The 17,738-nt window shown below is 38.9% G+C and overlaps 1 protein-coding gene across 10 annotated transcripts in view; it reads left to right on the forward strand.

Moving 5' to 3' along the window:
• Positions 1 to 17,738, forward strand: part of cacna1ab (calcium channel, voltage-dependent, P/Q type, alpha 1A subunit, b) — a 133,058-nt gene that overhangs the window by 41,883 nt on the left and 73,437 nt on the right. For all 10 annotated transcript variants that reach the window (XM_072384611.1, XM_072384603.1, XM_072384605.1 and 7 more), the window contains exons 4-6: positions 15,069 to 15,160; positions 16,564 to 16,716; positions 17,337 to 17,524. In XM_072384611.1, the coding sequence (XP_072240712.1) occupies positions 15,069 to 15,160; positions 16,564 to 16,716; positions 17,337 to 17,524 (433 nt within the window). The remainder of the gene's footprint in view (positions 1 to 15,068; positions 15,161 to 16,563; positions 16,717 to 17,336; positions 17,525 to 17,738) is intronic.

A 17,738-nucleotide genomic window follows, 5' to 3' on the forward strand; every position in this document is an offset into this window, starting at 1 on the left:
CCCCTCAGTCGCTATCCTTCTTTAATGAGGACACAAACACACACACACTCACACACACTGGATCAGAGCATCCCTGCAGGGAGCAGCAACCAGGGCAAAGTGAAATGTCACTTCTCCGAGAGATGGGGGAGCAGGTTTGTTGTTATGGCAATGGCTGACAGTGGGGTAGCATAGTTTCCACCATTCCCCTCCTTTTTTTCCTTCCTTCTCTTGTTATTTTTTTCTTTATCTTAAATCTGCATCCTCAAATGATTTTTCAAACGTAATAATCTTAACTGCGACACTGTTTTTTAAGGCCAAACAAGAAACATGCTGCAGGATTTAGGGCAAAATACTAATATCATATAATAAGCTAGTTAGTTAGAGTACCTTTGTGCTCCCTCGAGCTCATCTATCCTCACAAGATGTTAACAGCTACCCTTGATGATGAAAACGACAGCGAAGAATGAACCCAGTCTTGTGTTGGCATGTAGTGATGTCTTTAATCACCTCTCTTTATTCTTAGTGTCTTCTGAAAATTGCCAGTAAGCCACCCATGAAGCAGCACTTTTTTAAAGAAAGTATTACGTTGTATTTTAAGATGCATGTTTTAGCAGAGCACATCTAAACTCTCTTTCTTGTGCTATTTTCATGAGCATGCTTGTCACTATGCAGTGGCAAAGATACATCATAAAGATGCGGGTGATTGTGGTCTTTCTCTACAAGCTTATCCTTAAAATTTCCCACCATTTCTACCTCTGCATCTTGAACCTACATTGCCCATACTGGTCTTTAACATATTGCAGTTTGGGAACGCATAATGCTAGTTTCTGAGCATCTGCACTAACAATGCTCCAAACATACGCAGAATTATTTTTTTTCCTTTCCAACTTCGAGGCAAAATAATGGAAGACAGGTTGTTGAATTAGCAAAGAGGTGTCCTATGGCATGAATACCAGCTGTAAGACAACTAGACATCACATAAAGAAGCATTCCTGACACATACTGGTGTGTCACAACAAGTGTCACACAGGTACATTGTATCTGAACACAGTATTTATGATACTGTATGTGTTTAAGATAACTGTACATACACGGCCATGGTTGGACTTTGTACAACTAACTGGTTGCATAGCTACGTACAGTATGATACCTTAGGACCAGAAGTAAAATGTACATGCATACATTTTTGTTTAAATTCGCACTGAACAGCACAGTTTATTTCTTGTATTTTCTCAAAATAACCTATTTTGCTTCCATGTTTAGCTTGTCTCTCTTGCTTAGTGTGGCCAAATTAGTCTTTGATCTGTATTTGTTTTGGTTGTGTGTTCACAGATGTGTCACACAATATGGCGACCACTACCCAGATTGTGCAGTGACGTTGGCCTTTCTGTATAACTCACTTAATTTGGTGTCCAATCTTGTTGATAGTGAAAAGTATAATTTTACCTTGGGTTTTTCTTATCCTAATATGTCTGACTAAAGTGAAGCAGTAACATATAAATATATAAGATGACTTGTGTCAGAAAAGGCCATCAGTGGTACGCACTCCATGTCTGGATTGGATGTGTCGGATTTACTGAAAAGAGAAGACTACATAATGTTTGTTCAAATTCTTAAGGGGTTGCCTTAACAATCTATAAACAACATGCTGCAACCATCTAATGCATAACCATAAGTACAGTTTTAAATCACAATCAGTAATCTCTGCACTTCCTGCAGCATTGTAGATGGATGGATGGATGGATGGGTGGATGGATGGATGGATGGATGGATGGATGGATGGATGGATGGATGGATGGATGGATGGATGGATGGATGGATGGATGGATGGATGGAAACAGTAGACGGGTAGATGATATAGGGAGAGAGGCAGAGGAAGCCCGCTGAGACCGATGAAGCCACTTGCCAGAGTAACAGTAGAGTACTACTGCAGCTAGATAACAGAGGGAGAAAAAACAGAGGAGGTGGAGGAAGAAGACACGTGACAATGTCTCCTCATTCCCCTGGGCTCTGGATAACAGGACAGAAAGAGAAAGGGGAAACACAAGATGGGTTTGCCTTTTAAAGGTGGCATGAGCAGGACCAGAGAGGAGTTTAAAGCTGGAGGAGGTAGACCACAGAAAGAAGGGGAGAGTGATGGCTGGAGGGACAGGGCTGGTGAGCGTGATGTATGGAGGATGAGAGAGAGGTTTGGAAGAGGGATGGGAGGAGGAGGGAAGGCAAAGATGGAGATGGAACAAAGGAGGAGGGGAGAGAGGGAAATGAGAAACGCAGAGAGAGAATGAATGTGTGTGTGTAAGCGCTGCAGTAACCTGCTTTTCCCATCTCCCTATGATCAATCACTCAGCACAGCCAATAAAACACACACTACTTGTTCCTTATGGTGAATACGAAAACACACATGCATACTCATAGTATTCCTCTATTTAGATACTCTAAGTGCATAGACATAATCACTATGCCTAGCCTAGATTGCTAATTATATTCATGATGCAGACCTTTGCATATATCCATATGGAACATTTTGAATTGAAAGCAAGGTAAGAATACATACTGCAAACTGCAAGCAGCTTGCTTACCTTGTTATCCCTGCTGTGTATGTGAGCTGTGTTCTTGTAATCCTATTTATAGCCACATTCAGACCAAACAGTAGGGCTCTCTGAGGGTAATGGGGATTGGGGTGCTCCTTGAAAGTGAATTCATGCTTTCTGTATCGATGCACACATACTGACTGAACTCTACAGACGAGCATGCAGTCCTAGACATACTACCTTTTAGGTCAGCTTTGCCGAAGCTTCATATACATGCGCATTTAATCGATCTACAGTACATTGTCGAGGTGTGGATGACATTCTCGTGCAGAGTCTCCCCTCAAGACAAGCGTCCATGTTGTTCCTCTGCTCTTTGTCTTCTTAGTCGAATTAGTTGTTTTCCTGAACTGAGATTGATAAAGGTGCATGTGTGTAGCCAACTCTCACAGTGTCTGTGGTTACAAATATTTGCAACCTTGTGTTTGAGGGTGATGAAATTTCCGTTACACGATCCTTCAGCTGAGCGGAAACTGTGAATTGCCTTGACTAATTTCAGTGGCTTTCTCTAGTTGCATTCAGATGTCAGAAAGGAACACTATAGTGACATGACAAATAGTTGGTGGTTGGTAGATGAGTCAAAATCACATTGTAATGCCTCTGTTGCATATTGGCCCTGTAAACCCCAGGCTTATTTTACTAAGAACCATAATTTGTCTGAATGATGTTTCACCATTTTGTTTTATTTTTTATAAGGTTGAGGTTGTATTTACCTAATTTTATAACCCAGTAATGCTTATACGACTGTACTTGTGATGTACTATGGAGGTGAAATATACCCTAGATATATTTTTGTTGCTTTTGTTTACAGCTAGACATTCAAATAGCAGTGAGTTATGTGATGGTTAGTGGGTTACTCTTTTAACCTACTCAACACTTTGACTTAAGGGACCATACTATGACAAGTCCTTTTATAAGATACCTTAAATCTTTGTGTCCCCAAGTGTGACTTCCTGGTCTTTCACAAAGCATCACTACCACAGATGTAATAAAATAGCTTGAAATGCAGCTGCAGTCAATTAATGCTAGTTTAAGTTTTTACTCTTGTGTTGTTGGACTTCCCGAAAAAAGTAACACAGGAACTATTTTCTAAACCTGCCAGTGCAACCTGTACACTTTCGGTTGAAATACAGAGATCAGCTCTGTACAAATGACTCACAAATAACCATTTCACTTGTCTGTGAACATTTCTAAAAGTGTATTTTTTGTGGTTCCCAGAGGATGAACCCTATCCATTTTACATCTCTGGTGACATTTCAATCAGTGCCAGCAGTTATCACGCCAGCGTTTTAATTTGGCAAAACCTTGTTATCTGAGCTTAGATTGGATTTATATGGTTGCTGACTACATTCATGCTCCCAAGTAGGTAATTCCCTTTATTTTGACAAATCTATAGATTTTCTTCTTTTTCCTCATCTACGACAAGCTATAATTTTGGCCTCATACTGGTAAGGCCTCAAGAACAGGCAAGTTACCATTGTTCCGGCTTACCACTTTGATCACGTGTTATGCAGCAAACATTATAGCATCTGAGAGACACAACCAAGGCTTCAGACGTTTAATTCAGTTTCGATTTTAAGTGTTAATAGTGTCAGTCTCTCTCTTTCTCACTTTTTATCTTCTGTATTGGTTTCTAGGAGAGTGTGTGCTTGTGCTGCGTGAGTCGTGACTGAGGAGGCTTCTGACACAGAGTTTGTTAAGTGTGTGCATTTGAGTGTATGTATGCACGTGTGCTGACTTCATTCTTGGCAAACACAGTGGAGAGAAAGATACTTGATGAGAACAAGAATTAATGAGAGGAGGAAAAAGAGGAGAGGCGACACACACAGAGACACATGCACACATCCTCAGAGAGACCGGTGTATTTAGTATTCAGGGATGTCAGTCCATTGATTTTCAGTGCCACGCTGTGACGTCATAAAGTAATCTAATCATTTACAGTAGAGTCTGGACCAGTCAATCAATGAGAGAACACCGAAGATGTCTGTGTGACTCTCATAATGGTTCTTCACAGAAAAAGAGTTGTCACATGATGTTTAATTCTGGTTATTGATGAGTATTTTTGGTAGCACTGAGGGATTCACTGCTAGTTGAAACTAGAAGTTTATGAAAACATACATGACTTAAAACAGGGAACACATTGTGGAGTTGAGACATTTACAAAAATCTTAGGGTAAAACGATGGTTTACTGAGTCAGTGGTGCATCTGGGAGAGAAGCCAAATGGCACCGCAACTCAAGATAGGGGTAAACAGGAACCTCTGACTCACATCAGGGACAACTCACCCTAGTTCCTGCGTCAGCAAGAGAACACATTCGATGAAACTGGTCTTCTTAGAGACATTTTTTCAGCCATGTTGACTCATACCATCAGGGTTAATAGCTTAAGACAAAACACATTTAGGTTGGAATGCTCTTGACAGTGTATGAAACATCAGTTATTAGTTTGATGTGAATCAGGTCACTCCCCAGTGCCAATCAAAAAACAATCAAATGGTAAGCAACCATACACAGAGCAGTGCGATTTGAGAGGAAATACTTTAAAAACACTAAGAAAGGAAATCAAATCCTACAGGGAGAGAAAAATGAGGCCACAATGAGTAAGAGAGAGGGAGAGTACTTGGTTTAAAGTTGTCCTTTTGCCATCACTTCCATTATCATTATTGCTCTGCAGTCATTTACAGGCTCGTGACTCTCCTATATGTTCTCCTATACCCCCCAACTCAGTGCCTTGCAGGCTATCTGCTGCATTTAAACACACACTCCTTAAGGATATTAGGCTGTGCAAGCACTGTGATAGCCAGAAGTTTGGTAGAATTCAATAAGCGATTCTGATAAATGAAAGTGATAGACAAGGTGGAGAAGACAGACAGAATGTGAAGAGGAGTGTTGTTTACTCAGCGCATTAATTGTCTTATCAGGACATCCAAGTGTAATATCCAGCTTACACCATGGGTGTTAAGGAAATAAAAATGCTGGGTTGTGTTTAGTTTGACAGGGAATTATTCTGTTTCATCTTGGTCAGTCTTAAAGGAACCTGAATAGTAGGTGGAATTGCTGAGGTGTTGTTGAAGCAATACAAATTTTGCTATGTCTAAATTGGGGGATGGATTAGATGGTTCAAAAGGGATGCATCACTGGGGATGTTCTGTCGAAAAGACAAATATCTGTTATCTGTTTTTGAAATGCGATACAGGTTTACCTCGATGATAATAAAACCGCTTTTGTATTCTTTGGAAAACACTACAGAGAAACCAACCAAACATTTCCAAACAATGGCAAAAGGAAGTAGTTACAACAATACAGTTTTATTGTTTAAAAGCCTGCTTAACTGTGTGGTGTGCTCACCCACTCACCCTTGTGAACAGAAATAGAGTCACAGACAGAAACACACACCTACAGACAAATAATGTTAGGGCAGCAGGGTGATGAAGGTAAGAAAGTAATTGTCTTTTATTTTACGATAAATGTTATCAATTGTGTTTTGAAAGAGAAAAAATCCATGACTCTCCATGACATACAGAAAAGTCCCCTCTACTAGTTGTAAACATGATACTATTAACATATTAATGGAGTATTTCGTGTTATAACAGATCACTCTATCAGGTCAAGTAAGCCTTGCTAATGTTCAGGTTGCATAATGTAGATGATAAGCATCACTGAAGTTGTGTTTCTGACCATTCAATGCTCAGATGTTTGCTCTGGTTTTACACTGGTTTGATCTCTACCATCTCCTAAAATATAACTATCAGGCAGATGCTCTAGTTTCTCCCCCAGCTAATGGCTAACTTTGTCTGCCATTAGCTGCTGCAGATTTGGTTTATGAGAGCATTTGTAGCTGCATCAGCAGATTGCTGAAGCTGAAGACGAGACTTATCGAAACGATGAGACTTTACCTAAAACTGAAGTCCCCATGAAATGGCTCAGTGTGTATTTTGACTCTGCATGTTTACAAATCCCCAAAAAAGACATTAACTTTGGAGGCTTCTCCTCCCCAAACAAACACTCATTGGTTGGCTTCAGTGTTCTGATGGGACTCTTTCCACAACTTTGCCTTGTCACATCAGATTTGTCACAAAACTTTTAACTTTGAGGGAAATTTTGTTCATATTCTTGACTAAAAGAATGAATATTTGGTGAAATAAACATTTAAATAACAAATTTGATCTTATGGAGAATTTGAATAATTATTTGAAAAAACACAGTTAATGAGTTGATAACTGAAATGCTCTGTGGAGCAGCAGAGATACTTCTCTGCGATTGTGTCATTGCCATTTGCTTTTAATTCCATGTTATTGGAATATTATATAGATTTCTTGTGCTTGAATTTATTGATTAAGAGATTAACTTGAGGGTAAATCTTAAGTAGATATCATAATGATGGGAAATGACAGCCCGAAACAACTGCTAAGACATAATGTACAAAGATTAAACTATGAAATGACGTGCACACAAACACTCACTAATACACAAAGGGAAAAAGTATGTGATAGTAAGGACAGAGAAGTCCAGACGTCGTGTCCTTGTGAAGTCAAGAAGTCATGCTGGCAGGAGACAGAGGGACAGATGGACCAATCATCTGGTCCGGCAGGGAGAGAAAATTAGGGAGAGAGGTGAATGGAAAAACTTTAGGAAGATTAGAGACAGGAAAGAGTGATGCTGATGATCAGAAGAGAGGAAACAGACGAGTCAGTGTGTTCAAAGGACAGAGGAATGGAAGGTTCGAGAAGGATCAGCAAGCAGTGACCGTATGTGATCATGAGACTGATGGTTTTAGATTTATACAGTAACTGGGAAAATCTGGGAATAATTGGGTGAGATTTACTCACTCTGTTACTTTTATGAAGAAACTCGCCCGTTTGAAGGAAACAGCTTGGATAGCCGTTTTCAATATAGAATGCTGATGCCCGAAAAATGGCAATTTCCATATTCTTACTCGTAAACTAACCATCACAGTGCTCCTGTGCAAAAACAGTACAAAATCCTCTATAGCCAGTTAAGGTTTGCAGCAAATCACCCTCAGCAAGCATACCCTAGATAAACAAAGGTTAATTAAACATCTGAAAGGCAGAAGGGTGTATGAAAGGAGAGGGAAAAAAATACTAGAGACTATTCCTTCTTAAGGCCACCTTCATCATGAAGTCAAAGTAGAAAAAGAAGGACAGACAAAAGAAGAAATGAAGGGAATGGAGGAAAGATAGTGTGGTTGTGTGTTTGGTGGGGGTGGAGGTAAGCAGTGAGTCCATCAGCTGAGTGTTCGCACTCTGCTGAGATCAGCAATAACGCAAGGGCGAGAAAATGAACGGGGGGGAAATAAGAGGGAGGGAGGATAAGGATGGAGAATGTGGTCAGAATGAGAGTGCTTCTGTCTTACTTCTGCCAGTGAAAGCTTCAACAAGTAAGAGACTGAAAGGGAACAGGGAAAAAAGGAGAGTGGAATTAAATGAGGGATGGGAAAGAGAAAAGAAACCAGCTTTTGTGAGGGAGGGGCTTGATGACATAAAGCAGAGAAGACTCAGGGTGATGGGGCCATTATAGCTCTTCTGAATTCAACCTCCCTTCTGCACCCATCAAATGGACTCCCCTATGGGAAAGTGGTTTGGACTTACTGCCTTGGTTGCAGAGGCTTGAGAGAGCACTGACATAACAGTTGTTGAATGCAGCTTAATGTCCCGTATCTACTGGAGAGAGACAGGTTGGTGTGAGAGATTTGGGGAGCGAAATCATTTTCTCCTCTTACATCAATCTAAGGAAGGGTTTACTACTCTTTATATATCACAGCTTGTTCACATTTATAAGGCAAAAAGTAAACTACAAATTCACTGTTAGATAGCTCAAAATGTGAATGCAGCCTTCTGTACAGTTTTGCTACTCTCATTTTCATCTTTAGCAAATAGAGCTGTTGTATAATCTTACGTGCCCATAACTTATGTTAAATTGTATATTTACAATAAATATGCAGATAAAATAAATACACATATATGAATTATTTACTTGATTTTAACCTCCTCCCAACCCACACGTCATACAAACATCTCCAATCTGCTGACATCCTGTTTCGGTGGATTCACACACAGAACTGGATGTACTTCAGAACAAGATTTGAATAATTAGTCAAAAACTCTATTGGATTATGCAATAAAGGGCAATCAAAATTAGCTGGACAGGTCGACTCAACTGTGCATACAACCATGCTGAGTAATTTATTAATTTAGTTTATAATAGCAATGGTTTGAAACAATCACTCTGACAGATTCTTGCCAGAAGCCGGCAAGAGACAAGGAATAAAAGGTTTCAGCATTCCCAATACAATTCCCACAGTATTTGCATCGTCTAATTGTTTGTAATGCCTTCTCTGTTGGATATTATTGAAAAGTTGTAAAACCTTTCTATGTAACTGTTATCAAAACATTAAAAAAAGAAGAATGATAATGATAATATAATAATAATAATAATATTAAGAAGAAGATGAAGAATAATAATAGTAGTCCTTTGATAAAAGAGAGACAGAAAATGTCTATTATCTTTAGTGTCTTTTTTGAGTTCTGAAAGATAATTGGCGCACCATGTCCTTAGTATATTAGTTCATGTTTTCCTCTTTTCTTCTTCATGCCGACTTTAGCAGCTTAAAAACTTAACAAAAAAAAATCATTTACTAATTAATAAGAAGCAGCCGGAGGAAAAGTCAACATGTGTCACTGACAGTCACCAGAGGGATTTTAGTATTTACACTGACAACATACATAACAACAAGAACTGAGTCCTGCAGATGGTTTAGCCTCCCATAGAGCCTTGATCCCAACATCATAGAGTTATTCTGGGATTACATGAAACATAGAAGACATTTAGACAGTCTGAAACCCCAGAAGAGCTGTAGCAATTCTCAAAGATGCCCGAAACAATCTTCCTTTTATGAGCAAGTGTAACAAGGGGACTTTGTGCTCTGTCAAAGGGTCACATAACTATTGATTGGATGTAGTTCATTTTTGTTTACTGCTGTTTGTATGAACTTAACTGAGAGATAAAATTGTTTGTTGGTGTCATTTTTTAAAGTACCCTCACTTTTCTTTTTCTTTGAAAAAAAAATTAAACATGGTGTGGGTTGACACAAGTTTTTCTTATGCTGCAAACATAGTGTTCAGATTCTTTAACTGTGTGCATATTATGTCCATAAAGTGTGGTCCAAGATTACTCGTCATGCATGTGTGTGTATGAGTGTGTAAGTGGAGGGGTGAGGGTTGAGGCCTCAGTGGGAGACACTGAGGGGACAGAAGCTCACACTGTGATGACACATGGCACTCCCACACTATTTCCACACGATACACACACAAACCACGTGCACATGCATTTTTCTTAGCACACACAAACAGAGCATGTACAGCTCATGCACTTGTCACTGGCTGGAACTTGTCCCAGTCTCTTACATGTTGTCAGTGTGTGTTTGTACTATTTTTGCCAATTACTCTCACACTGACAACATGCATCACACACATTTGTAAAGATTCACATGGCCTCTGCACATGTAGATATGGGATGTTTTTTATAAGTTAATAATATATTTAAGTGGTGGAACATGTTATCGTGCCACTAAATATCCACTCACCTAAACCGTTAAATAATTTTATTTGCTTCTTTGTTTTATTCACAAATAGCACTAGATGCCATATGGAACGATGTGTGTTTTACAATATGCAAACAAAAACGTAACTTTGATGTTTTTGAAACGTTTACGATAATTGTTGTACCTTCTGGAGTCAAACAGATGTCTGTAGAAAAGGGACTTGATTGCACACTCCTCCCTGCAGCTCTTCCTGTTGTTCAAATGTGCTAGTCGCCCAGGGCATGCTAGGTCACAAAAATCTGAAGGTGCTCAACTGGCCGAAACAACACTGAAGTGGCTGGTGCACCAGCTATTGTGATAAACTAAACATCAAATGGGCTGATACTGCTGTCCCTGTGTACATAAACATGGCATTTTTTTTTTATTTTGAGACTTTTTCTTAGATCTATCACTGCAGTTTGGACTTTTGAATTTCAGAAATACATTCATGGGTCAAGACTGTCTTTAGAAATGCTTAAATGTGGCTTTTGTGCCTAGTGAGCTGTTGAGAACCAGAGCAGTTGAATATATAAATCAGCTCCTTTGGCTAAATACAAACACACCTTTGAAATTGGGTTAATTTTTTATCTTAAATTGTAGTGACTTCAGCAGACAGACATATAATCACCAGCCAAACTTCTGAAAACTGATTGTTGTCATTCCTACTACATTAGGTGCCCCAAGAACCTCTGCTTTCAATCATACACACACACTCAAAAGTTTAAGCTAAATACCAGCCATGCTGTTCCATTCTACATTAAAAAAAAGGCTGAGGATTACTCACAATAACATGGATTTGATCAACCCAGTGACATAAAGTCCCTACTTAAACAGCAGACCAAAATTACCGGTGTAGGTGGGTTATTTGTCCATATAAAGTCAGATACATAAAGACTGCATTTGTGTAAATGTGTGACATGTTGCAAAAAACAAACATTTCAGAGTTCACCTGCAGCAGAGAAAGTGGGTCATCTATACGACCTGGGCTTTGCTGCATCTCTCACTGTCATCTGATCAAACACACACGTATGCCTGATGTGTGTGCACCTGTATGTGGTATTAGAATGTGCTTACAATGGTTTGTCTATATCTGTATGCCAAGGAAGTTGCACATATTTGTGTATAAGGCATGTTTGTCAGCATGCACAGAAAGTACACAGAATCTGCTGTCAAAACAGGGTGCGAGGGGCTAGGTGAGAATAGTGTGTGTGTATGTGTTTGTGTGGGCGGGAGATGCAAAGGTTTGGAGGGGTTGAAAATCAATCGCTAGGAGACCCACTTCCCGTCCCCGTTGCTGCGGCACTGCCGAGATTCCATCAATGAGCCAGGGCTGCGTTTCCCTGGCAACGCTTATGAATGAGAGCAGTTCGGTAACCGTGGAGACTCGGTGAAGAGAGGAATTGCCGGTTGCCATGGTAATGCCATGAACAGGGAGAGACAGCAAAGTGAAGGTAGCAGGTGACCTCTGAGATCTTTATCAAGGCCCGCAACCATCATCATCAGCTTGATGTTCTTCAGAAGAACGTCAACAACGGGAAGTCACCTGTCTCAGATGTTTTTGTTCAACAGTGTTTACAGCTAACTCCGAACAGATTTGGGGCATTTGTGGAAGTTAGAGGACATCACAAAATCAATAACTGTATCTCTATCAGGCAATTAGAAGTTATGAATGAATAAACATCAATACTGGAAAAATATTGCATGAGGCCTAGTGTACTGTATCCTTCATTATAATTATCACTACTTACATGGCTACCTGTTATCTTTCACTAGAGATTGACCTCACCGAGGAGATAAAAGGTGAAGAATAGTTTTTGTAACTTTTTTTATTTAACATGTATTTTGACTGTATTATAAGAAGAGGGACACCACATTTTGAGACTGCAGCTCTTGAACGTTTGTCGTACCTGGATTATTCCGACATACAGTTTTTAATTTTTAATCTGCTTTTGTAAACACAGTTGTTATATATTCATATTAATGTCTTGTATTTTGTCGTATTGTAGCTATCTATTAAATGTGTTACATCTGGGGGTGTACTTGTAGGGACCACGGGTCCTGATATGTGAAATTATTAAGTCACTTAGAAAACACCTTTCCACGTCCAATTGAGCATCTCATATTTCCACCTTGTCTGTATTTTTGAAAGTGTCCTGTTACCTCATTGTGTATCCCCATTTAACTCCTGTGCATATACTACTTACAAGATGAGAGTTCAGTGCGACTAAGAAAGGTCTACACTCTGTAAACACAACACAGCACAGTTTATATTGTGTTTGTGGTGATTTACAAGTTGATTGTTAGGTGTTTTCCAGCAGTGAGAGCTTCTGTCATCACCATCCAAACACCTTCTCCCACTGCAGAGAAAACCCTCCCTTTTCCTCTCTCTAGAGTCTCTATGTCTCTTTTCGCTTCTGTCCCTCTTAAGAGTTTCACGGTCTTTCTGTCTCAGCAGCTGAATCTCACACTTTTGACACACAGGACTATCACTCCTTTCAATCTGCTCGCTCCTTCTCACACTTTGTGTCTCTTAAGAGATGTTGCATTTCTTTCCTCCCAGTCTTTATTTCTTATGGGACACTCCGGTGTACACTTCCCAAATGATATCCTGTATTTGTATAATTTGTATCATTAGGAGGAATTTGGATAATGACTCAAGGATACATGGTGTCTACTGTATGTTGAAGCAGAATTTGAAATGATATGATAGATGACTTAAAGTAGCATTTAAAATGAAAAGAAATTCACAACATTTCTGTTGTCAAAACATTCTTCTTCAGCATGTTGACATCCTATGTTTCCATACATCTTCTACTGTGATAATGTCCACTTTCCACATCTCACCAGCGACAAGAAAAAAAAAGAAAGGGGCAAAACTAGACCTTTGTGATAATGAACACTTTCCTGCAAGTGATTGCTGACTTTGAATTTGTTTTTAACAATAATTTCATCATCATTCTACGTTTCTACTTCTGTTCCAATCATAAATCCATACTTTTCTAATATGCCCTCGTCTGCAAATGGTTAGTGTTAGACATTAAAAGTACATGGTGAAGATCAGAATTTATTTTCATGGTTCTATCCAGAAGTTATAGAATACATGGTTAGAGAGATACAACAATCTAAATGCTTATGGCATACATATTTTGATATGCATGCATTAGAATTCTCGTTATATCATCACTCATTTGTCTAATTTTGCTTGTTATTTAATGATGATTTGTTAGCATTTTTTTTTGTACATTTGGTCAAAACTGGCATAGCTGCCATAACAGGCAAGTGGTGAAGTGTGTTTCCTTAATGTAGACACAGTTCCATTATTATTACTTTTTCGTCGACATGCAATTAACTTTAAAATTCATTCATTGACTGTAACAACATCCTGTTTATTCGGCCTTCGGTTATTGATATTGTGAAAAAAAATGAACATTTAACACAATACATATGTTGGGGAATACAGTAACTCTGATTAAAGATATTTGCTTTGCCTCTTCAATGATTGTACTTCAACATTGTTAAACAATTCAAGCAAAGAGCATGATAACAAAGAGCCAGATCAATCATAATGATCACAATAATCAAAATTCACCCTTCACTTATAATATTTATTCTTTGTCTCTTGCATTAGCCATGATTTTTTCTTTCAACTCCACTCAGCTGTTTTCTTCTTCTCATTCCAATTAACTCTCACTAATTCCTCTTTTTCTCTCCTGAATTTCTTTTCCTTGTCTCTTCCAATAGTTCTTTGTGCACCCCCTTTTTCACCCCATTTTTTCACACAAACGGCAGCATATTATAGATAGATGCTCCATCTACTGGCCACAGTTATGCACTGTGGGCAGGTTCAGCTGTTGCCAGGGGTGACTGCAAACTAGAGCTTTGCTGTCTTGCTCAGCTGAATATTGAAACTCTGCATTTGTCCCTAAATTTAGAGGTACAGGTGAAAACACATTCCTTCAAATGATACAAAAATAAACTAACTGAAAGGTGAGCGAATAAATACCAATTAACTCACAATTTCAAAACATAATTATTGCTAATTAGTTTTACTAATTTTCATAGAAGCCAAATCTGTACATCTGAAACTTTTTCTGCTGTCACACAAGTTTTAAATGGCCCTGTGATGGACTGGTGAACCATCTGGGGTGTACCCCGCCTCTCACCCAATAGCAGCTGAGATAGGCTCCAGCCAACCAGCGACCCTGAATTGGATGAAGCAGGCTTTAAAAATGAGTAGATGGATATTTTAAATGATGACAAACTCTGGTTCACATTGGAGCTTTGAGTTGGAAACAAGTGTACAACAGATGCAAAACCTAAAATTATATGCAAAGACAGTAATCAATTTAGGAGAAAATATATTTTTATCAATGAGGTGTCAACTAACATAGAATGTCTGCAGAAATTGTGTATTGTAAGTTTGATTTCAGCAACATAATTGGAATGAAACAAACAAAAAAAAATTCAAGATTACATCAAAGCTACACAAGAAAAGCAGTTATTAAGCAGTTATTTTGTTGTTATTTGATCTAATTCACACAGAGATCTTGTTAGACTGAAGCAGTTTGCCTATTCTGCTGAGGTCCAGTCTTTTTAGATCTGCAGCATGTCATTTAGCTTTGACAGTTAAAAAGCCATTGAGGGAATGAGTGGCTTGGCTGCCGGTGCTGTGTCTCTTAATAAATGACCTCTTACCGGAATTAGCAACCAACCTGATGAGAGATGGTGCAGGGGTTTGCTCGAAGAGGCTGGAACAAAAAGTGCAATAGATGGAAGGAGATTATGCCAAAAATGAGACATGACGATTTCTAATACTTTCTATTAGTTGAACTGGTAATAGCAAGCTAAACTGATAAACAGGCAATTGATGGGCTCTCTTGTTTTTTTATTTCTTTGCAGGATTTTGTCATCTGTGGGGTCTCAGCTCGATCTTAGAACACTTCGAGCTGTCAGGGTGCTGCGACCGCTAAAACTGGTGTCTGGAATTCCCAGTAAGTGTTTGTTTGTTTTTATTTTTATAGATAAATTATTAGATTAGATCTTTGTCAATGTATAAATATACCATGCATGATTCATTGAAATTTAAGTGCATTTCCTGCTGACAAACAAGGACAAAAATCAAGGCTAAAGTGCATCTAAAAGCAATGAAAATGTGTAAAATAAGTAAGATTATATATAATTACATAAATAATTCGCAGTTTATAAAATCAGGTGGAAAACACATAACCTCATTACACAGGCACTCGCATAACTTTGAATATAGTATAACGTTGTTTGCTACATTTTGGTATAATGCATAGATCAAATTTGACTTAACAACAACCATCTTTGAACCTCTTACAATTAGAGAAATTAAGTCTAGTCACTCTCTCTGAGTACTCCAGCTTCCTCCCACCATCCAAAAATATGCATGTTACATTAATTAACACTAAAATTAACACTAAAATTGTCCTTAGGAGTGTGTGAGTGTGTGTGTCATTGTTTGTCTTGTTTGTCTCTGTGTGGCCCTGTGATGGACTGGTGACGTGTCCAGGGTGTACTCTGCCTCTTGCCCTTTGCCCTCTGGAATAGGCTTTAGCCCCCCCGCGACCCGACCGACAGATTAAGCGGGTATAGAAAATGGATGGATGGATGGATGGAAGTCTAGTCACCATCTATTTAAGCACATTGGTTACCATGAACTGGGTTCTGTGCTCACAAACAGGCTCCATGAATCCAGATTATATTCTGTTTTACAAATGTAGATTTTGCTCATTGTTACAATGACGCTAGTTATCAACTTGGTGAGTCAACATGTTTTTCACCATTAGATATGTGTGCATGAATGTGAAATGAGTGGAATTGGCAACAAGGAAATGTTTATAGTTTCGCAATGATTTGAGAAAATTGAAATAATTCATTCTAAATCTTTAAAGGGTGGTGGAAATAAGTCCAAGAATAGCCACTGTGTGGATCGGAGACTAGACTCTCACTGTCTGTGCGGTAACATCATTTTTTCAATGTATTTCATTTTCCGAGTGATTCACCTAGAAGTGGTGCTTTTACATGTGTTAATCTCTTAACTTGAAACATAACCTGTTATTGAGTAGGTAAGGTTTTCCTGCATCATCCCACATCCAGTACTCCCCAGTAAGAAGTTAACCAGTTTTAAATCCATCATTTAACCTGAAGTTGCCTGGAAAAGCTACTAATCCTGCTTCATGTTACAGGTTCCAGGATAACTGAGAATCTAGTGTTTACAGAGACTTTTTTCCTTTTGCTTATTTTGGTTTGGAGTCACTGAAGAGATGCAGGAGCTACCACACTGTCTCTGAATACGTGAACATTCTACTCAGTTGATAAACTCTGAATCTATTCCAATCTCCTTATGTTAATGTTTTGCATTGTCGTCCAGGCCTGCAGGTCGTGCTCAAGTCCATTATGAAGGCTATGATCCCCCTGCTGCAGATTGGCCTCCTGCTTTTTGTGGCTATCCTCATGTTCGCCATCATCGGCCTTGAGTTCTACATGGGAAAATTCCACAGAGCCTGCTATGATGACATTACAAGTAAGAAGAAAATAAAATAATGAACTATTGTTGGCACCAGTCACTTAGAAATATGTTATAGTTGGACACATGCATGTGTTTCGTTTAAAGTCTTTTACTGTGAGAAAGAATAAAAAGGCATACTTTTTTTTACCTAACAGGAAAAGTGCAGGAGTGGATATGATATTATATATGACCATTCCGGTTCAATATGCCTAAATGGGATGGGGCTCTTTTCATTTACCATATCATGTCATATTAGGAAAAACAGCTGAAAGAATTTCAGTAGCTCCTTCAGTTTTTGGGGCGCTTTTATGCTCACGCTGTTACACTGCCACGTGATCACAAGTTCCCAAGACACTTGACTAGGAGAGAGCTAATTTAATCTAAAGGATCACATGCTGCTTTAAATAGCAATACCAAGGAACAAAGGGGTGAGTCGAATGCAATATACCAAGTCAATATGTCCTCTGTGTAGAGGGCCTGCTACTTGTTAACATTACAAGCCTCTTGAACAGATAACACTAATACAGCGCTGCTACTCATTGAGCTTTTGCTTTCTGATGAAAACATAAATGGTGTTATCCCATGTTAAAGATAGATTTTCCTCTCTTTCTGCCTCTCTCTTTTCCTTTGATCAGAGGAGATTGTTGATGAAGTGCCATGTGGCGACCGCGAGCCATCCCGTTTGTGTCCTAATGGCACAACATGTAGAGACGGCTGGCTTGGACCGAACTATGGCATCACCCAGTTTGACAACATCCTGTTTGCTGTGCTCACGGTCTTCCAGTGCATCACCATGGAAGGATGGACAGACATGCTCTACTACGTACGTTTGTCCCACAAGCAGAGTTAAAGAAAACTTTCAGTAATTCAAGAAGCAAAGTTTGTGGTCACTCAGTCAATTGTAGAAACAGTAAAATTTTATTTTCATAGTATGAACACCCACTTAGCTGACATTTGATCACTCAGAAATTACAGCATGACTTTAATTAGGGAGCCCATAATATGCTCATTTACAGACCCATAATATAATTTGGCAG

This window comes from Leuresthes tenuis, unplaced genomic scaffold (genome assembly GCF_036924035.1).
Source record: "Leuresthes tenuis unplaced genomic scaffold, fLeuTen1.0.hap1 SCAF_4, whole genome shotgun sequence".
In the NCBI taxonomy this organism is placed as follows: Eukaryota; Metazoa; Chordata; class Actinopteri; order Atheriniformes; family Atherinopsidae; genus Leuresthes; species Leuresthes tenuis.